Source organism: Salmo salar, chromosome ssa19 (assembly GCF_905237065.1).
Source record: "Salmo salar chromosome ssa19, Ssal_v3.1, whole genome shotgun sequence".
Taxonomy (NCBI): domain Eukaryota; kingdom Metazoa; phylum Chordata; class Actinopteri; order Salmoniformes; family Salmonidae; genus Salmo; species Salmo salar.
This window is the reverse complement of record NC_059460.1, coordinates 12907753-12935027: the sequence shown is the minus strand read 5'-3', so window position 1 is coordinate 12935027 and position 27275 is coordinate 12907753. Positions and strand designations below refer to the sequence as shown.

General features: G+C 44.5%; 1 protein-coding gene across 6 annotated transcripts in view; it reads left to right on the top strand.

Annotated features, from left to right (window-relative positions):
* The window catches only part of ntng1a (netrin g1a), a 149029-nt gene that overhangs the window by 32065 nt on the left and 89689 nt on the right, over positions 1–27275 (top strand). For all 6 annotated transcript variants that reach the window (XM_045702102.1, XM_014157326.2, XM_014157321.2 and 3 more), the window contains exon 3: positions 20461–21104. In XM_045702102.1, coding sequence (XP_045558058.1) covers positions 20461–21104 — 644 coding nt within the window. The remainder of the gene's footprint in view (positions 1–20460; positions 21105–27275) is intronic.

Below are 27275 nucleotides of genomic sequence, written 5' to 3'. Positions count from 1 at the left end.
CAGAAGGTATGTCAACCTCCTCTTCCTGCTCAGGGAAGAGCGGGGGCTGATACCCCAGGGAACACTCAAAGGGAGATAGTCCCATGGCAGATCAAGGAAGGGTGTTGTGGGCATATTCGACCCACACAAGCTGCTGGCTCCAGGTGGAGGGGTTGGTGGAGACCAGGCAGCGCAGGGTGGTCTCGAGGTCCTGGTTGGCTTGCTCCAACTGGCCGTTGGACTGGGGGTGGAACCCGGAGGACAGGCTGGCTGACGACCAAATGAGGGTGCAGAACACCTTCCAGAACTGGGACGAGAACTGAGGACCCTGGTCGGAGACCTTATCCATGGGCAGCCCATGGATCCGGAAGACGTGCTGCACCATGAGCTGGGCCATTTCTTTGGCAGAGGGTAGTTTGGGGAGAGGAATGAAGTGGGCGGCTTTGGAGAACCAATCCACCATGGTCAGGATGGTGGTGTTGCCATCAGACAGGGGAAGACCTGTGACAAAGTCCAGGGAGATGTGAGGCCAGGGACGGTGGGGGACAGGCAGATGTTGGAGGAGACCAGCCGGAGCTTGCTGAAGCGTCTTGTTCTGTGCACAAACTGTGCAAGCGGACACGAATGCGGACACGTCCGGGACCATGGTAGGCCACCAAAAGCGCTGTCGCTCAATGGCCAGGATCCGACGGGCGCCCGAACGAACATCCGGTTATCAGGGCCCCCCCGGGGTTTGGCTGGGAACGCTGCGCCTCACAGACCTGCTTCCCTATTCCCCAGCTGAGTGCCGTCACCAGGCATGAGGTGGGAAGGATGGTCTCGGGTTCCGGGGTAGTAGTCGTGGGGCTATAGCGGCAGGACAGTGCATCCGGCTTGACATTCTTGGATCCCGGCAGGTATGAGAGGGAGAAGTTGGCTTGCCTGGAGTTGAGGCGCTTGGCAGTGTGGAAATACTTCAGGTTCTTGTGGTCCCTCCACACGATGAACGGATGTTCCGCCCCCTCCAGCCAGTGCCTCCATTCCTCCAACACCATCTTCACCGCGTGAAGCTCCCGATTCCACACTTCATAGTTCCTTTCCGTGGCGTTGAGGCGATGGGAGAAGAAGGCACAGGGATGTAGCTTGAGGTCAAGGGCAGAACGCTGGGGCAGGACAGCCCCCACTTTGACGTGCGAAGCATCCGCCTCCACCAGAAACTGACGAGATGGGTCTGGATGAACCAGGATGGGAGCTGTGGTGAAGCTATGTTTGAGGTCCTGGAACGCCCGGTCAGCAGCTGGGGACCACATGAACGGAACCTTGGGTGAGGTGAGTGCTGACAGGGGGAAGCCAGGGTGCTGTAACCCCGGATAAAGCGGCGATAGAAATTGGCGAACCCAAGGAAGCTGCACCCTGAATGTAGGCTGAGGCCAATCCATCACTGCTCTCACCTTCCCGGGATCCATCTGGACACTCCCAGCAGAGATGATGTAACCCAGAAAGGGGATGGTGGAGCGATGGAACTCGCACTTCTCCGCCTTCACAAACAGCTGATTCTCCAAAAGGCATTGTAGGACCTGTCGGACGTGGAGCACGTGTTCTTGAGGAAAGCTGGAGAAGACGAGGATGTCATCAATGTAGGCGAAGACGAACCAGTTCAACATGTCGCAGAGAACATCATTCACCAGAGCCTGGAACACAGCAGGGGCGTTGGTGAGGCCAAAGGGCATGAGCAGATACTCGTAGTGGCCACTGGCCGTGTTGAAGGCGGTCTTCCACTCGTCCCCCTTTCGTATCTGCACCAGGTGGTAGGCGTTCTGTAGATACAGCTTTGAAAAAAACACAGTGGCCCCCTGGAGTGGCTCGAAGGTGGGTAACGGTTCTTAACCGTAATGTCGTTGAGTCAATGCATGGGTGCAGGGTCTTGTCCTTTTTCTCCTCGAAGAAGAAGCCTGCGCCGGTGGGAGAGGAAGAGGGACGGATATATCCAGCAGCTAGGGAGTCCCCAATGTATGTATCCATAGCCTTGGTCCCCGGGGCGGCGTGGTGCTAGGGAGAAGGTCAATCCCACAGTCATAGAGTCGGTGCGGCGGAAGCGACGTGGTCGTGCTGAACACCTCCCGGAGGTCCTGGTAGTCCGCGGAAATGGCGGAGAGGTCCGGGGCCCCTTCCGAGCCCCCAGGAAGACGTAACAGGGAAGGTTGTGCTGACTTTAGACAATGGGCGTGGCAGAACGGGCTCCAGCCCATGATGGCACCAGTAGACCAGTTATTGAGGGGATTGTGTCATTGGAGCCAGGAGAATCTCAATACCACCGGAATCAGAGGGGACTTGATGAGCAGGAACTGGATAGCCTCGCTGTGGTTCCCTGACACCCGTATGTGGATGGAAGGGGTGTTGTGGGGTACTTGGCCTATAGAGCGCCCGTCCAGCGCTCTAACGTCCATGGGAATGGAGAGGGGCTGAGTGGGGATGTTCAGCTCGGATGCCAGGGTAGCATCCAAAAAACTATTGTCTGCCCCAGAGTCAATGAGAACCCGGGAACGGAATGGCATGAAAAGGGGTGCGAGCAAGGGAAGCAGGAACGTTCTCCATATGGTCCACCAGAGTCCTTGCTCCTACCAGAGAGCCTGGCTTCTTTAGAGGACAAGAGGACACGGGCTGACAGGACAAACGCTGGTAAGCTTGACAAACAAGACGAACTGTACTGACTAGTCAAAGATTTTATTCTCCCTTTCCGTTTTTAAATCATTCCTGTTTATCTAAGTCAGAGTGCTATGTTGATGACTCACCGCTAAGGATAGGTCTTTATGCAAATAAATAAAAAGGACCACTTCAATTCAGTGTTTTGCTCATGGCAGATGTCATGCAAGCCCTTGATATAAAGGCATCTCGCAAAGTGCAGGTAATGTATCCAATTTCTAGAAGTGTGAAATGGGTTGGAGATTGCATGTTGTCATCAACTGTCACTCAAGTGAATAGCAAGGCCAGTAATTTACAAAATGTTGCATTTACCTCTTTGTCATCCTCTAATTTGGTTTTCCTCTGCACAGATACGATTAACCATTTATATCTGACCTAGACAGTCATTGAATATACCTGCTGATTCATACACTTTCTGTTCATTGTTCTTCGGCGTCCTAGAGGATTTAGAGTTCCATGCCAGTTCCCTACCAGTTCCAAGGGTGAAGCATGAACCCTGTTGCCCTTGGAGACAGCATTGTTCTGTTGTTGTGTCTGGTTCTGCCTAGCTCTGACCAAACACCATGACAAACACACAATCAGCCCACACACACACATGCACGCACGCACCACGCAGGCACGCATAAGTGTGCGCACACACACACACAGCCCTTTTCATAACTGCACTGGGAACAAATGAAATATGAACATGTTGTGTTGACCATGTTGTGTTGTTGTGATTCTGCTACGATTCGCTAATGTTTGTGTTACCTATGTTACATAACAGCCCTTGGCTCCACATGTCTCCTGGTTTCATTTTTTAAGTTCTTTCTGTAAGCTCAAGCTGGTGAATATTCAACAGGGATATATTGAAGGCTCTGTATGTGAAAATATATGAGATATATTGGTGGTGGTGTTGACTGACTGGCAGGCTCCTCCCAACGTCTTCTGGGCCGGGCCCAAATCCCTTCTGATCGTCTGGCTCCTCTGCCTGCCTTCAGCAGAACAATTAAAAACCCACCTGACAATACCTCTGTCTCCTCTGTCTCCAAGACAGCTGTCACCAAGGCAGACATGGACCAGTTGATTTATTTCTCTACCCTTAACAAATGAGTATTCTCAAAATGCTGTTATTTTTATTTCATGTCATTTTTTCACTCGCCTGGGAAGAAACTTCATTTTTTTTGGTGTTAAATTAGCAGATGTTTTGATACGATATCATTCAAACTCTTTACTGAGAGACGTTTGAGATGATATTCTGTCTCTGTTATTGCGTCTAGTATTACACCCATCTGACAGTGTGTACTGTTTCCAAACTGTTATCATCCCAAAAATGTCATATTTTTTTATGTTATCAATATCCTTAATTGATGTCAACCCTGGTAAAACGTTTGTGATAATTGAGAATTGCTACCTACATTTGTATAAATCAGAAGCAACACAGTCATTATATTAGATTACAGCTACATTATGACAATGCATTAGGTTTATGGTCTTCAGTGCTCAGCTACACCATAAAACACAGCTCTATTCCTGAGAGTGGGCGTCTGTAGATTAATCAGCTAATGTAGGCAATGTAATAGACAACAATATTTAATCAGGTGACAGCACGGGACAGGACGCTAGCGCGGCACACTAATCCTTCACACACGCACACCGCCTGCCTATAGGAATCAGACGGGGAAAGCCGCCGATCAATTCCGTTAAGCGTTGGAGAAGAGGCGGTCAAGGGAGACGTGGTCAACTACGGTCACGACCTTTCACCTTAAGCCGCTCCGTGTTGATGAGGGCTTGGTGTGTGTGTGTGTGTGTGTGTTGACGCTGCGTGTGGGGGTTGGTGAGTGGGCGGCAGATAAGTGGTTGCCTGTCAGAGCATCTGGTGTAGAGGTATGAGCCATGGCCTCCATAATGGCCTCCATAATGTCACCTATTAGAGAGAGAGAGAGAGAGAGAGAGAGAGAGAGAGAGAGAGAGAGAGAGAGAGAGAGAGAGAGAGAGAGAGAGAGAGAGAGAGAGAGAGTGGGGTAAACTGACTACTGCACAGGACTGAGACAGTCAGGGAGTGGTGGATAAGGGAAGTAGATCTCACATGACTACCAATCAGATATACAGGTGAAGGAGTGGATGTACTGGATGAAGACACTGAGACAGCTTGGCGTTATCCTTCCCTCTCTCTCTTTCCCCTGCAGTGTTCTCTCTCGTTCGAAGTCTCTCTCTGTAACACATGCACGCACACACACACACACACTCACACACCTATGAACCACCCCTTCCACCCTCGCCCTCACTCTTTTCCTATCTTTTATCCTTCTCCCTTCCTCTCTCGCTGCTCGTCTCCCTGGCTGAATTCCCTGAGGCACACACAGAACCTTTGTTACTTAGGTGAGCAACAGCACTCCTCCAGGAGATCTAAGCCTTTACAATCCAATCAGACATTTCTCAAGCCTTCTGCCTGCCTCAAACTGAAGTGTTGGAAACTCACAGATAAAAACAGGTCATAGAAAGGGGTTCACTTCCTGTTAGGGCTGTCTCTTTTCTAAAGCCATGCTATTTTTCATATGAATTGTTGTACTCATATTAACCGATGTAGGTCTACACATCATTTACACAATGTTGGTACAGATTTATGCAGTGTGTCTCTCATCCTTACTAATTATTGTAGAATAATAGTTACTTCCTTGTCTTTCCTTTGATTAACAAAGCAGTTTCTGTGCAAGGGCTGTAGAAGCCACATAGCAAGAATTGCTATTTATATTCTATAGAAGCCACTTACCCTCCATGTTTGAAGTTCAGTGACCACGTGTATATTGTCAATTTCTTTGGAAAAACCCTCAGTTGTCTAATTGTATAGGAAAAATGAATAGCACACAAAATGAATAGCACACAAAGCACAGCTTTGAGGTTGTACTATATGTTGGAATACCAGAACAATACATCATGTTGTGTGTGTGTATTTTATGTCTGGGTTCATGTAGATTACATCATGTGCATGTTGTTCAGGACCAAGGACAGCTCACACAGTGCTTTCTCTTGGGTGTTTACATGGTGCTATAACTTCAGCAAGATTAACTGCAGCAGGAACATCTCAGTAGTCAACCTAACAATATTACAGTAACAGTATGCTTCATTGAGACCCATATGTGATACTTAGTAGAAATATACAGTAGAAAGCGTTATATTCTATTACTATTCTTCCGTGAGCAAAAGGCAGAGAGAAGTCTGTGATAACCACCTATGGAAGAATAGTTGACCTGCATGGAACTCTAGGAATATACAGCATCAGTCTCAGCTGGTTAAGTTGCTGTTCCAGCAGCCTGCCTCTACTTATCACTACTTATTACAGTTCAGTGGTGTCTGATTTCATTAGGTTTATGGTGGGCCATATTTCCATTAAATAGTGGAGACTGGAGCTGGGAGGGGGTTTTGGCAGGGCTACTTCACCGCTCAGCCAACAGACGCTCTCCCTGTGTCTCCGTCTGGAGCCACACACACACACACACACAGACACACAGACACAGACACACAGACACACACACACACACACACACACACACACACACACACACACACACACACACACACACACACACACACACACACACACACACACACACACACACACACACACACACACACACACACACACACACAGTCTGCCAGGAAGAGGAGTCTATATCATCCGTTATGCCTTCAGTGTCTGTGAACGTGTGTGTATTCGTGTTGTGAGATTGATGTGAACATTTTTCCAAGGAGCCTAACAGAGAGGATCATTTAATATGTTAAGATAGTCATCAAATGTCATGCGTATGCCTGAGTGTTTGCGTGTGTCTGTGTGGGCCTGCGTGTGTCTACGTGTCTATGCGCGTGTGTGTGTGTTTGTGTATGTGTGTGTGTGTGCATATGCAAATGCGCGTCCTACATCCATATGTGTAATTAAAATCCGGCTACGTCTCCCAGGCAGTTTTCAGCTGCGACCCCTGACCTGGGACGGGGGGGGGGGGGGTCGGAGAGCGCCGAGTAGATGAACTGACACACCAGGCTTCAAACACACGCCAGGCAGGCAGGCAGGCAGGTAGAGAGGCAGACAGCTTAACTGACTGATAACACTGCAGAGATTACATCTGTGAGAATGAGTGCATTACAAACAGCCCTTCTTCCTTCCTGATGATACTCTGAGTGAAATGGGGTTATCTGGGTCTGGATCCTCTTGAGTGATATTTCTGAAACGTTTTCCCTGATATGCATGAGGCTCCTCGGTGACACCTTATTTACTTGTAGATTAAATAGCTTTTTAAAGCCTTATTGACACTGCTGCTCTCTGTGGATGTCAGCATTGTATGTTTTAAGTCTCTAACACACTCCACTCTTCCTTAGTTCACAGTACTAGACCTGCAGCCCATTACAGGGTAGAGAGAGAGAGAGATACAGCCGTGTCTTGAAATCGAGGCTTGCGGCATGACAAATACAGGCTACCCTGCGGCGTTGCAGTGTGTTGGAGGATGAAGTGTAACACAGGGCTCTGCAGCGGAGGTGAGGTCCACCTGCCCTGCTGCCGTTGCCGGTGTAGCTGTAGCATCAGAGAGCTTTGCCTTGTTAGCGTTGTGACAGAGCCTTTGTAACACCTCCACCTTTGGCTTATTCTGTCTGCAGCACGGTCTTAAAGACCCAGAAAGAGAGGGTGGGTATTACACAGAGATGTTCAGGGTCTAAAAAGCACAAAACAAACTGGCCTGGTTTGTACAGTCATCTGTCTCAGCCAGAACAGAACAGTGTCGCTATGTGCTCTGAATAGGCTACATGTGGGAGTGAGATGGAACAACAGAACAGGAAATACAGGGGAATAGTTTGAAGAGAAATGATCAGATGGAAGACAGGAGAACACAACATGATGAGGTGGAGGGGGAGAGGTTTGGAATCCAAACATTTTTGGAGATGACAGTTGATGTTCAAATGTCGTTACATGACTGGCACAGATCTTAAGTTCTAGGCCACGACAGTTCCAGGATACAGTATAGCTAAGAAAGTGTCCAAACTTTCTTAGGTACAGCCTACATGGAGCCTTTTTTTAAAATGTCATAAACATGTAGCTAAAGTGCTTCTGTTCCAGTGAGGATTCAAATGATTAACTTTGATCGCCCAGTCTCAGTCATGCTGTAACGATCATGGCAGAGCTCACTATCCACTCAATGTTAAAAAGATAGTTGGATAGTTGGATTACCATAGCCTTGAGCGGACATCTCATTTTACAAGCCTTAAAGTCCTTAAAGCACATGAAGTCAAATTCACATGGACTACGTTTCAACTTTTTTTCAAACATTATAGGCTATCTATCTAGATTAAAGTCGGTGTGTAGTGGAATGGTATCTTATGCCTTAGTGGATATGGAGATGAACAACCAATTGCATCTCATCTTGTCTTTCAAACAGATTGGATTGCAGATGTACATTTTTTACTATGTCACTTTCACAAAACCCAAAATCAACCAACCAACCAACCAACCAACCCAGCACTAGCTTGAGCTCCCACCCTGCCAACCTGAAATGACTCCTCAGTATTTCTCTGTTGCCCTGTGTGGTCTCATTAGTGTGAATCTCTTGGTTTAATTAATCAGTAACAGAATGCTTGATTCATATATTATTTCGACAGAGTGGTTGATTAGAGCGCTGTTCCCTTTAGCCCTTTTAAACTTGTTTTAATGGCTGCTGCATGCTCGTCAGGCAAAGAGAGACAGAGAGAGCGAGATAGTGTTTTTGTGTGTGTGTTTGTGTCTGTGCGTGTGTGTGCTCCTCAGCAAGGAGCAGGAGAGGAGAGCACTCTACACTCCCTAAGAGGGCTATGATTACAACCACGCCACGTTTAGAGGGTCAGCAGTAATGTGTCACTAAATGAAGTGTGTCCTCAAACACTGCAGCTGCTGTTGTGTTGCTATTGTGTTTTATAAGGTCAGAATGTTGTGTAGCTTCTCTGTAGACTGGGTCAGATTTATATTATGATGTGTTGTTGTGTTTTATAAGGTCAGAATGTTGTGTAGTTTCTCTGTAGACTGGGTCAGATTTATATTATGATGTGTTGTTGTTGTGTTTTATAAGGTCAGAATGTTGTGTAGTTTCTCTGTAGACTGGGTCAGATTTATATTATGATGTGTTGTTGTGTTTTATAAGGTCAGAATGTTGTGTAGTTTCTCTGTAGACTGGGTCAGATGTATATTATGATGTGTTGTTGTTGTGTTTTATAAGGTCAGAATGTTGTGTAGTTTCTCTGTAGACTGGGTCAGATTTATATTATGATGTGTTGTTGTTGTGTTTTATAAGGTCAGAATGTTGTGTAGTTTCTCTGTAGACTGGGTCAGATTTATATTATGATGTGTTGTTGTTGTGTTTTATAAGGTCAGAATGTTGTGTAGTTTCTCTGTAGACTGGGTCAGATTTATATTATGATGTGTTGTTGTTGTGTTTTATAAGGTCAGAATGTTGTGTAGTTTCTCTGTAGACTGGGTCAGATTTATATTATGATGTGTTGTTGTTGTGTTTTATAAGGCCAGAATGTTGTGTAGTTTGTCTGTAGACTGGGTCAGATTTATATTATGATGTGTTGTTGTTGTGTTTTATAAGGTCAGAAGGTTGTGTAGTTTCTCTGTAGACTGGGTCAGATTTATATTATGTGTTGTTGTTGGATTCAAGGTGCTACAGTAACTATTTCTGGCCCGGGACACAAGGATTTTCCGTGAGTTTTTTATGAGGATATTTCAATTTGTAGTGACTCTTGAACTTGACTCTTTCAGAAGATGTTTAAAATGCCGAAGGTCAGGGTAACACATTGAACTGTGTCTTAGTTTAACTTAGAAATGAACTATTGTCAACTCAACTCAAATATGTGGGAGCTATAGAGTACCAGAAGCCTTTTATGTAGAGTCAGCTTCTCAGAGACTATCTGAGTCAAGCAATATCAACAAAATGGCAGGCGGTGTATGTGTGTGTGTGTGTATGTGCGTGTCTTTTTGTTTGTTTTTCTATTTGTGACATGATTTTTCATGGCTGTGTATAATGTATGTGCCTTGCTTGGGAAGTGGGTGTGTGTATGTGTGTGTGTGTGAGTGTGTGTGTGTGTGTGTGTGTGTGTGTGTGTGTGTGTGTGTGTGTGTGTGTGTGTGTGTGTGTGTGTGTGTGTGTGTGTGTGTGTGTGTGTGTGTGTGTGTGTGTGTGTGTATGCGTGTGTGTGCCCTCTTCCATGTGAGTCCAATTGTGCCCATGTCGTGATCCTGCGAGCCTTGGAGAGGAAAAAGGACTGAGCTCTTTTTCCCCAGAGTCATCTGTCAATCATTCTCTTAGATTCAATGGTAAAAAGAGAAGAAAAAGAAGCTTAACCCTCCCAGTAGAATGTCTGAAGAGACCTTCAGTGATCCCACAGACAGACAGAAGTGGCACGAGCTGAATTTAAAGTATCAATCAAAGCAGTTAAATAACCAGACTGGGAATGGCTGCTCTACCCTACATTTACGACCCTATTGATTTTAATCATCCTAAAAAGACGCCCCTGGCTTTTCAAAAAAGTGGTTTCAAAATGTCTGAATGCTGAAGACATCGCCGACATCTTGCATCAGAAAATAGGATTGTTATGAATCACTACAGATGTTAACCCCCCCCCCCCCACCACCACCCCCCGTGCCGCCAAGATAATTATTCTGTGCTAAATTTACCTCTTGATGGACACAGAGGGACGATTCTTAGACCAGTCATTAATTACAATAGATTCTTCCATATATACATGTGGCCTCCAACTGCTAATTAGGTTGAAGTGTTTGACAAGTAGGGCTTGATTTAATCAGCCATGTGTAGTACTGTCCACACACAGTGTGTGTGTGTGTGTGTGTGTGTGTGTGTGTGTTTGTGTGTGTGTGTGTGTGTGTGTGTGTGTGTGTGTGTGTGTGTGTGTGTGTGTGTGTGTGTGTGTGTGTGTGTGTGTGTGTGTGTGTGTGTGTGTGTGTGTGTGTGTGTGTGTGTGTGCGTGTGTGTGTGCGTACGTGCGTGTGCATGCATGTGTGAGTGCACATGTTTGACGTGTACTGTCCATGTCAATGTGAGATCTGATGGCTCCTATATGTCAGTAAGGGCCTGGGTCTGGCTGGGTCTCCACAACAAAGGACAGTTGCCCAACAGTGGCCAAATGAGACAGCCTACTCCGTATAATGAATGAGTACAGTCATTTATATATACAGTGATATATACGCATGATTGGCATCCATATACATAGCTATATTTGCACAGTAATGTATGGACAGTGATATATGAATGATAGTGTTACGTCCGTCGTTCAATGAAGACCAAGGTGCAGCGTGGTAGGAGTACATTCTCTTTCATTTTAAATGTACCACCAAAAAACAATACAACCAACGTAAAGCTAGGAGTGCCAAACACATGCAACACAAAAGACAAGATCCCACAACTGAAGGTGGGAAAAAGGGCTGCCTAAGTATGATCCCCAATCAGAGACAACGATAGACAGCTGCCTCTGATTGGGAACCATACTCGGCCAACAAAGAAATATAAACATAGATTTCCCACCCTAGTCACACCCTGACCTACCAAATAGAGAATTTAAAGGATCACTAAGGTCAGGGCGTGACAGATAGGGGTTTACATATTGATTGTTTAATTCATATTATTAATGTCCATGTACAAGGACAGAATAGCTACATTATGTCTGCCACATGTTTTATGAACTGAACACAAGGACACTGTAAATATGTGTTGTCCTTGAAAGCCGATGCCTTGGGTGACGTTGACCGTCAGGTGAGCAGCTAGCGGAAACATTTTATTGGGGAATCAGATGTATTCATGTAATTCAAGTGTTGCAGTAGCAGGACCCAGACTCACTTAACCCAGCCTGATCTGCCATACAGTTACTGTAACATGATCTCAACCTAGACCCTGGCAGACAGGGTAGTGTACTTGAAGGGGGTATTCTCTCTCTCTCTCTCTCTCTCTCTCTCTCTCTCTCTCTCTCTCTCTCTCTCTCTCTCTCTCTCTCTCTCTCTCTCTCTCTCTCTCTCTCTCTCTCTCACCATCTTTCATTATGAACTGAATATACGGTGTGTTAATTCCCACAATCCTGTCCTCTTATGGCCCAGGTTGGGATTTTCATTGGTAATAACACTGAAACCTGTACGGTAATGTGTATGTGTCTGCCTGCGTGTCACAGGGTTGGGTTATCAGCTCGGTCAAGGTGACAAAGAGTCACGTCTGTCTGGGAGGCTTATACAGCATGTAGGGTTATTATATTACACCTTACCAAGAGAGAGAGAGAAGGAGAAAGAAAGAAAGAAAGAAAGAAAGAAAGAAAGAAAGAAAGAAAGAAAGAAAGAAAGAAAGAAAGAAAGAAAGAAAGAAAGAAAGAAAGAAAGAAAGACAATGAGGGAGAGAAAAAGAGAAGCCTGGAAGTGTAGTCTCTCAGTCAGTGTCAAATCACCAGGGATGTATCAGAGAAGAGAGCCTAGGAACGAGATCTTGCTGCAATTTGTCGGCCTTGATGCAGAAACCTGCACATAGCAGCCTTTTTCATATAGGCTGTGTTGCACAATGAATGTAGACTTCCGGCTATTGAGTCACTTATCATGTTGTTAGCCCAGTTTGATTCTGCTACTGTAGCTATTAGGATGCTGTTTGAATGTCATATCCATAACAGATAATTGACTGTATTGAGGACGGTGGAGTTTCTTAATGGTATACTCATAGTGGTCCAGAGTTGTCTCCGATAATGGTGTGTCTTATAATGATGTCTGGATGATGCTAGACTCGCCAGGTCTCAATATACGAAATACTTCTCTCAGTTCAAAAGTGAACCTCATTAGCTAAATGTTAAGATTTTTTATCTTTGATTCGTGAAACAGTGTAAAAGTGCTTTAATGTCTAATGTCTGCAAACTTCCTCTTACCCAGACATAAAAACACAAGTTACTTTTATTTCATTGAACTGGATAAATAATTATGAGTGTGTTTTCCACGGATGGAGAATCTTTCTGATCCTAAAGAGAGGAGGGAGGCCATCCTTCTGGGACCTCAGTGTTGAGACAGGCGTTCCCTGTTACTATTAAAGTACTCAGAGCAGGAAGAATAATTTAATAGAATCTCTGTGTAAATTTGTCATTTTACTTTGAAAATGTATTGCCTTTAATGTGGCATAAACACAACCGGTCATGGTGTTTTCATATGATTGTCAAAGAAAATCACTTCACTAGGCACCTGTAAGTGTGGTCACCTGCTCACGTTCATCCAGCCTAAAATAATTCCAGCATCCATACAGTGCACTGTGCACCCGCCATTTAATGAATGGAAAGAGACATCTGTTAAAACAATCTGTAATAAAGTCTAAGGAATGCATGACGTTCAGTGATTGTCATTCATTAGGCCCACACTTGTAAATGGAATTGAAACGTCCACTACTGTCTATGCACGTCTCAGTCTCGGCCACTCATCTCTGCCTTTGTGAAATGTCACTTTTATCGTCGAAACCACACTGTATTTTGGAGCGTATTCCACACATGTTCAAGTCCATTTTTCCTATGACTGACGTGCAATAATGATAAATAATGTTGTAATAGCCTACAGTTTTCTTGCCATCTTTGTTGAATTATTGTGATAGGCTCATGTTTTACCGGCACGGTGTACCCTCACTATTTATTTTGCCAGTACTCCGAACCGGACCGTACCGGATTACTTTCACCCCAACTGTTTTTGCTAACCAAGCATGCCTTAGGGTGATTTAGACTACTTTGCTGAACTGAAAGGCATTGGCTCTGGGTCTCTGAGAACTGTTGAGACCCTGATCAGGTCAGACTAAAGCCTACTTTTACCACACAATGCCTGGGACTGCCTGGCACGGACAACCACAAGCAACAGCTAGGATGGCACAATGCTACTTACTTTAACTGGACTTGTAATGCATACTGCTTTTATGTTGCTCTATTTTACAGCGATGCAATTCAATAGTTGTAGTTGAAATATGGACACCAATGTTTTATTTACGAAGTCATTCTGTCGTGTTGCAAGCAGTGGGGAAACTATTTGAGATGTGCTGTTGTAGTTTCAAACTTAAATGAAACATGTTGAGCTTCGTTGTCTGTGGACATGTTGTTTGGACTTGCTGTTTGAAACATTTACTTTCAAGTTGATCCTTACCACCATACCAATATATCCCCCTTTTATGCTCCCAGAAAACTTTATTTTGAACATTTGCCACAACAAGAAGATCCCTACCTGGGAGAGTGAGATAGGTAGGTAGGTAAAATAGATAGATAGATAGATGATAGATAGATAGATAGATAGATAGATAGATAGATAGATAGATAGATAGATAGATAGATAGATAGATAGATAGATAGATAGATAGATAGATAGATAGATAGATAGATAGATAGATAGATAGATAGATAGATAGATAGATAGATAGATAGATAGATAGATAGATAGATAGATAGATAGATAGATAGATAGATAGATACCATTGTCATTACAAGTGTGTATCTGTGTATTATCATGTACACATCTCAATAATTCATGCTACTTCTCAATATTGTGTATAATACATCACCTGTCTGTTTAATGTTGAATGGAGATATACACTGAGTGTACAAAACATTAGGAACACCTGCTCTTTCCATGACATAGACTGACCAGGTGAATGCTATAATCCCTTATTGATGTTAAATCCACTTCAATCAGTGTACATGAAGGGGAGGAGACAGGTTAAAGAAGGATTTTTAAGCCTTGAGACAATTGAGACAAGGATTGTATATGTGTGCCATTCAGAGGGTGAATGGGCAAGACAAAAGTCCCTCTAAGTCCCTTTAAACGGGGTATGGTAGTAGGTGCCAGGTGCACCGGTTTGAGTGTGCCAAGAACTGTAACACTGCTGGCTTTTTCACACTCAACAGTTTCCCGTATGTATCAAGAATAGTCCACCACTCAAAAGGAGGCTGACATTATTTGTGCAGAGCAACAGACGGGCTTCAGTTCGTCAACTGACAGTCCAGTACAACATTGGTGAAAACAACATGATCCATCCATCATGCCGCATGTCAGCATTGCTGGCTGGTGCTGGTGGTGACGGTGTGGGTAGTGTGTTTTCATGGTAAAAGGGGAGGAACGTTTGAATGCCACAGGATATCTAAACATCATTGCCAATCAGGTGCATGCCTTCATGGCAGCAGTGTATTCATCTGCGAATGGATTTTTTCAGCAGGATAATGCCCCATGCTTCAAGGCTAGGATTGTTCAGGAATGGTTCCATGAACATGACAGTGAATTCAGCTTCCTGCGGTGGCCTGCCCAGTCACCAGATCTCAATCCAATTGAGCGTCCGTGGAATGAGATGGAACAAGATATTCGGAGTAGAGATCCATTACTAGCCAACTTGACACAACTGTGGGAGGATTGGAGTCAACATGGGCCAGCATCCTTGTGGAATGCTTTCGACACCTTGTAGAGTCCATGCCCTGACGAATTGAGGCTGTTCTGAGGGCAAAGGGGGGGGGGGGTGTTCTTAATGTTTTGACCACTCAGTGTAGATGAAATAAGATACTGTGGTTAAAATGTGTTGAAAGTATCACCTCGCATCTGAGAAATATCTACCATCTCCTAAAGTAAGAGCTATATCTACTGTCATGCCTCCCATCCATATCACAAGTGCACCCTGTAGAGCTCTCAATGACATATAAAATATAATAGAATATAAAATTGTTTTTATATCCTACAAATGCGCTGAGGGAGGTTGCAGAGGCTTCCACACATTGTTTTAAGGCTCATGAATCTGCTAAATGGTCAGCTGTGGAGTGTGATAGGTGGAACCGTGGACATTTACACATCGTCTCGCCTCATAACCCTCTCTATGGGAGGGTTCACCTGCACTGCAGCGAGGATGCACAACACGCACGCACACACACAGCAGCATTAGATCACTATTGAATTTCCCTTCTACTGCTAGCAACAAATATCATATTTTATCAGCTCACCTTTGAGACATCAAATCTCTCTCTCTCTCGCTCTCATTTCCAAACCAAGGTGCCAGGTATCATTGTTAGATGTTACATGGATAATGTCTCTTGGTGTGAATGAGTAGGGCAGAATATTTGCTGTTTCTTTCTCTCTTTCATATTGACCACCATGTAGTCGTGTTGACCCCTGCTTGACTCTGAGCTGTTTGAAAATGTAATTGTAATCCATGACAGGATTTAGCAGGAATCTATCACCTCACTGTAATCTGGGCGACAGCTTCCGATATTCACACAGCGTTGAGGTTAAACCCAAGTGTCTGTGTCAACCAGCGCCAAACGCCAAGAGAGAGACTTCACTTATGATATTAGTATGGCCAGGAAGGAGAGAGAGAGAGAGAGAGAGAGAGAGAGAGAGAGAGAGAGAGAGAGAGAGAGAGAGAGAGAGAGAGAGAGAGAGAGCACTGCTTCAATCGAGCCCATGGGCCAGTGCAGAAATCTATCCTCACACACAAGGTCTCATTAATGCAGGAGGGATAGGTTTAACCCCAACCTGGCTACTGAGCGGGGAGGGAAATAAGATGGGGAGGTGGAAAATAGAGGTTGGTAGGGAGGGAGGAAGGGAGGGGAAAAGAAAGACTGGAAAGTTGTGTGATTGTTTTCCCCTCATTCAGACAGAGGGACCTTGGCCAGATTTCTACTAGCTGTCTTTCAGAAGGGCTGTCTTACATGACATCACCTGAAACCCTGACTGTGCCATGTGGTGGGGAGGGAGTTGTTTTTCTCATTAGGATTTCCTCATCTGGGCCATCTGGATTGTTTACTGATAAACTCTAGCAAACTCTATAATCCATCTGTGTGTGTGTGCGCGTGCGTGTGTGTGTGTGTGTGTGTGTGTGTGTGTGTGTGTGTGTGTGTGTGTGTGTGTGTGTGTGTGTGTGTGTGTGTGTGTGTGTGTGTGTGTGTGTGTGCGTTCGCCGGTCAACGTCACCGGATTTCTAGCTACCACCGATCTATGTTTCTTTTTCCATTTGTTTTGTCTTGATTGTACACACCTGGTTCCCATTACGTTATAATTTATTCCCTATTTAACCCTCTGGTTCCCACATGGTTTTGTGTGTGTTTGTTCTTTGTTTAGTGTTCTAGACTTCTATGCGCTGGTGTGTTTTTCCCTGCGTGGAAATTATTGTTGTTTCTTTTCAAGTAAAGTACGTCTTTTACTCAGTTCTGTGTCCTGCGCCTGACTCCGTCCTACCGCTGCACACTGACCCCTGACAGAATGCATGTTCAATACGGGTGTTTGTACAGCAAAGATCACAGAGCAAAGATCACAGAGGATACGCAAAACACAATTGTTGAGTAGAATATAATTAGACACGTTAGACAAATAATCTGGATGACTCATAAAACATGTCATCAAAAATGATGTAAGCAATGTTATCAGTGTTTTGTGATCAACACCATTGCAATATGTACTTTTTAAGGAATCCTTGGGCTGGACTGTTTCCTGTTTGCGTTAGTGTGAAAAATAAAGACAAAGAGAGAGGGAGTGAGTGAGAGCAGGAGAGAGAGAGAGAGAGAGCAGGAGAGAGAGAGAGAGCAGGAGAGAGAGAGAGAGAGAGAGAGAGCAACAGGAGGGAGGGAGCAATCTGTGATCTGGGTTACAAGTCAGAAACATCTGTCACACAAAAGGATTTGTTTGATTGGTTGGGCCCATACATCACGCCTGCCTGTCAGTGGCCACTAAATTTATATTCCCCTAGTCACATCCTTTATCAGTGATCACGTAAGGGGGAGGCCTGGGCTGTCAGGGCTGCACAGCCATATCTTATTCACTTTAACACTAGCCTCCCTCTTTGCCACACTCCCTCGGCCAAAATACCATGCAGCACGGGCCAAAGCATGGGGTTGGGGTTGGTCAGTCCCGCTCTTCAATTATATACAGTACGTTCTTCTATTGAACTATAGTCTCGCTCGTACTAATCCTATACTCTTGATCATTATAGAATCATTATATTCTTTGTCTTTTAGATCTATATTGTTTTTTTCTTCATCTTTTGATATAATAGATATGTTTGATTATGAGATACCGATAAGCTAATTTTGGTGGGATGTTTGCGGAATAATACTGGTTGGGTTTTACACAATAGCATGTGTTATTTTGTCAAGTGAATGTTTGCGTTGCTAGCTGAAATAGAGACAAACAGTTTTAACCTGATTGGTATAGACATAACAAATAAAGCGTCTCAAATAGTAGAAACCACCTCTTCCATCTCTCCCCAGTGTGTGTTAGGCAAATTGCTCTATCTGTTATGTGTCTCCCTGGGAAAGCCTTGGTTGGCCAACCATGAGAAAACCACTTCCCGACGATGACCCAACCAAACAACATTTGTCTAGAGAACAACAAGAGAACGAAAGAAAAGAAAGGCTGGAATTACTGTGATTCATTACGGGGCTGTTTTTGTCTCAGTCAGGAGGTGAAATTAGGCAGAACTTTATAAATAGACACAGCAACAATTAGAGCTGCCCTGTGAAGATAGTACCGACCCCCCCCCCTCCCTCCCCAACACACACACACCAATATACCCCCCCACACACACCTACACGTTCCTATCTCTCTTCATCACCGACACCGGGGATTAGATTAACCTAGTGTGTTTTGGGGGGTCGCTGATACCATTAGCACCAATTTAGCGTGACCTCTCCGCTCCACTACCTCCATCCAGCAGATAGCAGCTCCAGTCAGTCATCACTGTAATCTATGGCTGCTGTCTTGTCCCTCGTCTGCTGCTGCTAGTTGATCAGATTAGGATTAATAGAAACATCTTCGGTAATTACGTCTGGATAGGGTGGAGCTGTGTAGCAGCGAAGCTCGCTAGCTGCAATGTCAATTATTCTAATGTTTCGCCAAACCATTTATCGGCTAATAGAGCTGTCAGTGCCATAAAATAAAACAGAAGTCTCACCATTGATTTCCACTGGGCTGCGGTGCTCAGCGCTTTATCTCCTATCTGAAGGAAGGAGTGGTCCCGTACAGCGTGCCCGGAGAGCGAGGGTATTGATTTTCATAAGGCTGTATTTTGTGAGTATGGAGGAGACAGTAATGAAAGGTTTTAACCTGTGTGTTTGGAGATCTCCACGGCTAGCCAAGGTTGCCAGGTGCTACGCTGCAGATTTCCAGCCTCTGGTGAAAGAAATTGATAAGGATACATCTTTGTCTGATTAGACTAAATGTGTATGGACGCCTGTGTGTATGTGTGTGTGTGTCCGTGTGTGTGTGTGTGTGTGTGTCCCGCCAAAGTAACACATATTTTCATGAGATTTAGGTTTCAACCTAGTAAATATTACAAAACTCAGAAACATGCTTCGAGTACATAATGCCACGTTGTTTTCTATTTACCTTGACTATGGAAACCTGAGTGTTCCACTTCTTTTGAATAATCCAGTCCAATGTGCCCAGGGGCATCCAGAGGATGGTAACCCACAATTCCTTTATAGTCCTTTTCTAATCCCCAAAGTCCCAGTAACCTACAGCTAACGAGCCCTCTGTAGACACAGTACAGGGTAGCAGATGGCAGGTAATGGCAGCCCTAACCTCCTGACTGTGTCGCCCATTGAAACCCAAGTGGAAATTTCCGCTGCCAGCCCTCCTCTCACAGCCTACTGCTCACTCCCTGGTTCCCTTTGTCCAGCGCTCAGAGGACTGTGGGGGATTGGCTAGACAGGATATTAATGTGACTCTGGGCCAGTTAGAAGGCTAAATGCCCGGCACAGACATGTTTTATCCTCACCTTGCCTTGGAGGACAAGAAAAAACGGCAAAGCTTATTAGCAGGAACATATTTTCTCTCTCTCTCTCTCTCTCCTTCCTTTTTCTTGTATCTTTCTCTCTCTCTTTCTCACTCTCTCCTTTTGTCTTCCTGCCTTCTTTTCCTGTCCTACATCACCCGGACAGAGAGCGCTCCTCCCCTCTTATATCGCCCTGGCCTCAGAACCACACAGACACTGACATTTCCTACCTAATCAAGTGGTGTATTATCTTGTCCTGATAAATTGGAGGAGCGTCTCTGTTGAAAGGTCCTTCCTGAAGTACCCCCCTCCCCTTAGTCCAGCGGCAGACAGCAGGCTGTAGCCCCGGGGAAGGAAGAACATGGCGGTGTAACGATTTGTGGCAAACCGTACCAATGTTTTGAGGAGGATGTTTTCTAGAGGAAAGGGTCTTGATGAATCTGAGGCGTTGCCTGCTCACCTGCCTGTCTGCCTCTTTTAAAAAGAGCAAGAGAGGGAAAGAGAGAGGGAGAGAGAGATCCTTTAAGTTATGTTCTCTGCCTTCCTTTGCTCTCCCTCTCTCTGGCTTGATACCCTTGACTTTGAACTGGAGGTTGGATGATATATTTTTCATCCTTCACTGACAGAATTGACAAAAGGCAAAAGGCACTTGCAGTCTGGCTGTGAGAAGAGGGGTGTTGTAAGTCCGTGGTGGAGGGGGGACTTCTCCGAAGCGTCCCCATAAAACATGAATCTGTCTCCGGGTGTTTTCTAATAGGCTAGCCCCTCATTTAGATTCATTTAGTACCACAGCTGGAGCCCTGGACCCAACATCACATCAATACTATTCAAATTATGCAGAGTCATGGTCGTACTAGGGCTCTGTGCTGTATACTGCATGGAAGTCTATTTCTTTAACCTGCATGGAAGTCTATTTCTTTAACCTACACTTGGCTACACATAGAACTCAAGGCTCGTAAAAATATGCTTTGGGTACCTGTGTTATTGTTTACCATTTCAATTCCTTAATGTCGTTCTTTCTCTGTCTTTATTGTCCCCTCTCTTTTAGGAGAACCCGTACATGTGTAACAATGAATGTGATGCCGAAAACGAGGACCTGGCCCACCCACCGGAGCTCATGTTCGATTTCGAGGGCCGCAACCCCACAACCTTCTGGCAGTCTAGTTCCTGGAAGAAGTACCCCAAGGCCCTCCTGGTCAATATCACACTGTCGTGGAGCAAAACCATCGAGCTGACCGACGACATTGTGGTCACCTTCGAGTCAGGCCGCCCGGAACAGATGGTTCTGGAGAAGTCTCTGGACTACGGTAAGACCTGGCAACCCTACCAGTTCTACGCCACAGACTGTCTGGACGCTTTCACCATGGATGCCAAGACTGTCCAGGACCTGACCCAGCACACTCTCCTAGACATCATCTGCACCGAGGAATACTCCAGGGGCTACGTGTGGAAGTATGACAAGACGGTGCGCTTCGAGATCAAGGACCGCTTTGCACTGTTCGCCGGACCACGGCTCCACAACATGGCGTCCCTCTACGGTCAGTTAGACACCACCAAGAACCTGAGAGACTTCTTCACCATTACAGACCTGAGGGTCCGGCTCCTCCGACCAGCCACAGGGGCCACCATGGTAGATGAGAACAACCTGTCCAGATACTTCTACGCCATCTCTGACATCAAGGTCCAGGGAAGGTAAGCTCTCACAATACATTTTTACTACTTTGTTTTCTGTCGCAGCAGAGGTTGACTGGGTTCACATGCTGTTTATTATGTTATCTGTCTTGGTATGTGGCTACATTGCATATTAGTATCAAGTCACTATTGCCATATTATATTTCCTGCACTTGAATGAGTGCATATTAATGCAATGTGTGATTCAGCCTTCCCCGTAGCTCAGTTGGTAGAGCATGGTGTTTGCAACGCCAGGGTTGTGGGTTCGATTCCCACGGGGGGCCAAGTACAAAAAGAAGAAAAAAAAAAAAAATTAAAAAAAAATTAAAAAAAAAATTTGTATGAAATGAAAATGAAATGTATGCATTCACTACTGTAAGTCGCTCTGGATAAGAGCGTCTGCTAAATGACTAAAATGTAAAAAAATGTAAATGTAAATTCTGGACAGAAGGATGGATACAGCAGGATTCAATTAGATAGAAATTAAGGTAATTGAGGTAGATATGTACTGTACATATAGGTAGGGGTAAAGCGACTAGGCAACAGGATATATAATAGACAGTAACAGCAGCGTATGTGATGAGTCAAAAGAGTTAATGTAAAAGGGTCAATGCAGATAGACTGGGTAGCTATTGTTTAACTATTTAACTAACTATTGAGCAGTCTTATGACTTGGTGGTAGAAGCTGTTTAGGGTCCTGTTGGTTCCAGACTTGATGCATCGCTACCACTTGCCGTACGATAGCAGAGAGAACAGTCTATGACTTGGGTGGCTGGAGTCTTTGAATATATTTTGGGCCTTCCTCTGACACCGCCTGGTATAGAGGTCCTGGATGGAATATCACTCGGCCGCAGTGATGTACTGGGCCGTGCACACAACTCTCTGTGGCGCCTTGCAGTTGAATGCCAAGCAGTTGCCATACCAAGCAGTGATGCAGCAAGTCAAGTTGCTCTCAATAGTGCAGCTGTAGAACTTTCTGAGGATCTGAGTGCCCATTCATCTTTTCAGCCTTCTGAGGGGGAAGAGGCGTTGTCATGCTCTCTTCATGTGTTGGTGTGTGTGGACCATGATAATTCCTCTCAACCCGCTCCACTACAGAATTGGACATAGAATTGGAGCAATATAATCAAATAACGAAAAACTAAGATATAATCAAACAGAAAGGAAAGAAGAGTAAAAATAGTGATATAAATTCATATTTTGGTTAGTTTATGGCGTTGTGAAATTAGCTAGGTTCATGTCTCCTAAAAATTTAGTAAAGGGTGCCAGATATTATAACATGTATTTGCAGATCCAATAATGAAATAGCACATTTTCTCTAGCTTGAGATGTTGCATGACTTACTTTTTTAACCTGGCAAGTCAGTTAAGAACTAATTCTTATTTACAATGACAGCCTAGGAACAGTGGGTTAACTGCCTTGTTCAGGAACAGAACAACAGTTTTTTTTAACTTGTCTGCTCAGGGATTTGATCTAGAAACCTTCTGGTTACTGGTGCAACGCTCTAACCAGTGCCGCCCTTTCATACAATGGCTCAAAGTAGGAGGAAACCCATCCTTCAACCTCAGAAATAGAAGACGTGTAGCTAGAAGAGTAGAACATGCCGGCATGTTGCCCATAGAACTGTTTAGAGGGGCCTCCTGTGGTGCCACTCTGAACAATGACACAATACAGACGGTTCTAGAGGCCTCTACTGTACCATAGAAAACATCAAAAAAATTGACATCCAGGTAAAATGTCACAGAAGCTGACTTTTTTCTCAATACATTACAGTCAATGGAAAAAGATGAGTGTCACAGGGTTGATGTTTTTCTCAATACATTACAGTCAATGGAAAAAGATGAGTGTCACAGGGTTGATGTTTTTCTTAATACATTGCAGTCAATGGAAAAAGATGAGTGTCACCGGGTCGATGTTTATGTCAATACATTGGGTTCAATGGGAAAAGATGAGTGTCAAAGGTTCGACTTTCAGTTGGTAGAGCATGGTGTGTGCAACGCCAGCATGGTGTGTGCAACGCCAGGGTTGTGGGTTCGATTCCCACGGGGGGCCAGTACAAAAAAATATAAAAAATAAAATGCTCTGGATAAGAGTGTCTGCTAAATGACTAAAATGTAAATACATAGTAGTCAATGGGAAAAGATAAGCATCAACCAATTGACTGGCTGTCTGTGTCTTTCTCACGCTCTACCTCCTCTTTATCCCCCTAATTCTCTCCTTTCTCCCTCCCCTTCTTTCACCCCCTCCACCCTCTTCCCCTCTCTCCTCTCTCTCCCCCCTCAATTCTCTCTCCCTCCACTTCCTCTTATCTCCCTCTCCCTCCTCTCTCCCACCTATCTGTTAGTCGACTCTCTCTCTCCCCTTCCTCCCTCTCCCCCTCCCATCCTTCACCCTCACGCTCTCCTCTCTCTCCCTCTCCCTCAATCCTTCTTTCCATCCCTCCTCTCTCTCCCTCCCCTCTCTCCCCATCTCTCCTTCACCTTCTCCCTCCCCCCTCACTCTCCACTTTTTTCCCTCTCCTCCCCCTCTATTCTCTCTCCCTCCTTCATTCCCTGCCTTCCCCACCTCATCTCTCTCTCCCTCCTCTCGCCCACAGACAGGCCAACAGACAGACAGACAGGCAGACAGGCAGATTGGATTTGATTTATTAGGATCCCCATTAGCCGACACCAATGGCGACAGCTAGTCATACTGGGGTCCGACACATTACGAAAAATACATTACAGACAAAAGGCAATTTACATACATTTAAAAACATGTAGTGTGTGTGTCCATCTAGCAGTCACACATACAGTACCAGTAAAATGTTTGGACACACCTACTCATTCAAGTTTTTCTTTATTTTTAAAATTTTCTACACTGTAGAATAATTGTGAAGACATCAAAACTATGAAATGACACATATGACATCATGTAGTAACCAAAAAAGGGTCAAACAAATCAAAATATATTTTATATTTGAGAATGCCAATAGTGTGCAAAGCTGTCATCAAGGCAAAGGGTGGCTACTGAAGAATCTAAAATCTAAAATATATTTGGATTTGTTAAACACTCTTTTGGTTACTACATGATTCCATATGACTATGCAAACAATTTGGAATTTACAGAACATTAATGTTTCTAATAAAACAAGAAGTGACGCAGCGGAATGACTTTACAAAACACATACAGTAAGATCTTCTCTAAGCATTACAAGGATATGACTCTGAATATATACAGGCACAACTGTCTGTCTCTTCTATAGATGCTATATCCTTCCTTGTATTGTTACTGCTGTATCATCAAATGAATTGTGCCTTCGGAAAGTATTCAGACCCCTTGACTTTTTCCACAGTTTGTTTTACGTTACAGCCTTATTCTAAAATGGATTACGTTTTTATAAATCCTCACTGATCTACACACAATACCCCATAATGACAAAGCGAAAACAGGTTTTTCGAAAAATTTTCACTTTTATTAAAAATAAAAAACAAAAATACCTTTACATACAGTTGAAGTCAGAAGTTTACATACACTTAGGTTGGAGTCACTAAAACTCGTTTTTCAACCACTCCACAAATTTCTTGTTAACAAACTATAGTTTTGGCAAGTCGGTTAGGACATTTTTCCAACAATTGTTTACAGACAGATTATTTCACTCATAATTCACTGTATCACAATTCCAGTGGGTCAGAAGTTTACATACATTAAGTTGACTGTGCCTTTAAACAGCTTGGAAAATTCCAGAAAATTATGTCATGGCTTTAGAAGCTTCTGATAGGCTAATTGACACCATTTGAGTCAATTGGAGGTGTACCTGTGGCTGTATTTCAAGGCCTACCTTCAAACTCAGTGCCTCTTTGCTTGGCATCATGGGAAAATCAAAATAAATCTGCCAAGACCTCAGAAAAAATATTGTAGACCTCCACAAGCCTGGTTCATCCTTGGGAGCAATTTCCAACCGCCTGAAGGTACCACGTTCACCTGTACAAACAATAGTATGCAAGTATAAACACCATGGGACCACGCAGCCGTCATACCGCTCAGGAAGGAGACGCGTTCTGTCTCCTAGAGATGAATGAATGTACTTTGGTGCGAAAAGTCAAATCAATCCCAGAACAACAGCAAAGGACCTTGTGAAGATGCTGGAGGAAACAGGTACAAAAGTATCTGTATCCACAATTAAACGAGTCCTATATCGACATACCTGAAAGGTCGCTCCGCAAGGAAGAAGCCACTGCTTCAAACCGCCATAAAAAAGCCAGACTACGGTTTGCAACTGCACACGGGGACAAAGATCTTACTTTTTGTAGAAATGTCCTCTGGTCAGATGAAACCAAAATAGAACTGTTTGGCCATAATGACCATCGTTATGTTAGAAGGAAAAAGGGGGAGGCCTGTAAGCCGAAGAACACCATCCCAACCCTGAAGCATGGGGGTGGCAGAATCATGTTGTGGGAGTGCTTTGCTGCAGGAGGGACTGGTGCACTTCACAAAATAGATGGCATCTTGAGGAAAGAAACTGATGTGGATATATTGAAGCAATATCTCAAGACATCAGTCAGGAAGTTAAAGTTTGGTTGCAAATGGGCCTTCCAAATGGACAATGACCCCCAAGCATACTTCCAAAGTTGTGGCAAAATGGCTTAAGGACAACAAAGTCGAGGTATTGGAGTGGCCATCACAAAGCCCTGGTCTCAATCCTATATAAAATGTGTGAGCAGACCTGAAAAAGCATGTGCGAGCAAGGAGGCCTACAAACCTGACTCAGTTACACCAGCTCTTTCAGGAGGAATGGGCCAAAATTCACCCAATCTATTGTGGGAAGCTTGTGGAGGTCTACCTGAAACTATTTGACCCAAGTTAAACAATTTAAAGGCAATGTTACCAAATACTAATTGAGTGTATGTAAACTTCTTACCCACTGGGAATGTGATGAAAGAAATAAAAGCAGAAATAAATCATTCTCTCTACTATTATTCTGACATTTCACATTCTTAAAATAAAGTGGTGATCCTAACTGACCTAAGACAGGGAATTTTTACTAGGATTAAATGTCAGGAATTATGAAAAACTGAGTTTAAATGTATTTGGCTAAGGTGTATGTAAACTTCCCACTTCAACTGTATTTATTCAGAACCTTTGCTATGAGACTCGAAATTGAGCTGAGGTGCATCCTGTTTTCATTGATCATCCTTGAGATGTTTCAACAACTTGATTGGAGTCCACCTGTGGTAAATTCAATTGATTGGACATGATTTGGAAAGGCACATCTGTCTATGTAAGGTCCCACAGTTGACAGTGCATGTCAGATCCAAAAACCAAGCCATGAGGTAGAATTGTCCGTAGAGCTCTGAGACAGGATTGTGTCGAGGCACAGATCTGGGGAAGGGTACCAAAACATTTCTGCAGCATTGAACGTCCCCAAGAACATAGTGGCTTCCATCATTCTTAAATGGAAGAAGTTTGGAACAGCAAAGACTCTTCCTAGAGCTAGCCACCTGGCCAAACTGAGCAATTGGGGGAGAAGGGCCTTGGTCAGGGAGGTGACCGAGAACCCAATGGTCACTCTGACAGAGCTCTAGAGTTACTCTGTGGAGATGGGAGAACCTTCCAGAACGACAAACATCTCTGCAGCACTCCACCAATCAGGCCTTTATGGTAGAGTGGCCAAATGGAAGCCACTCCTCAGTAAAAGGCACATGACATCCAACTTGGAGTTTGCCAAAAGGCACCTAAAGACCTCAGACCATGAGAAAAAAGATTGTGCCATGTCTGGAGGAATCCTGGCACCATCCCTACGGTGAAGCCTAGTGGTGGCAGCATCATGTTGTGGGGATGATTTTCAGCATCAGGGACTGGGAGACTAGTCAGGATCGAGGCAAAGCTGAACGGAGCAAAGTACAGAGATCCTTAATGAAAACCTGCTCCAGAGTGCTCAGGACCTCAGACTGAGGTGAAGTTCCACCTTCCAACAGGACAACGACCCTAAGCACACAGCCAAGACAACACAGGAGTGGCTTCAGGACAAATCTCTGAATGTCCTTGAGTGACCCAGCCAGAGCCCGGACTTGAACCCAATCTAACATCTCTGGAGAGACCTGAAAATAGCTATGCAGCAATGGTCCCCATCCAACCTGACAGAGCTTGAGAGGATCTGGGAGAAGGATGGGAGAAATTCCCATATACAGGTGTGCCAAGCTCGTAGCGTCA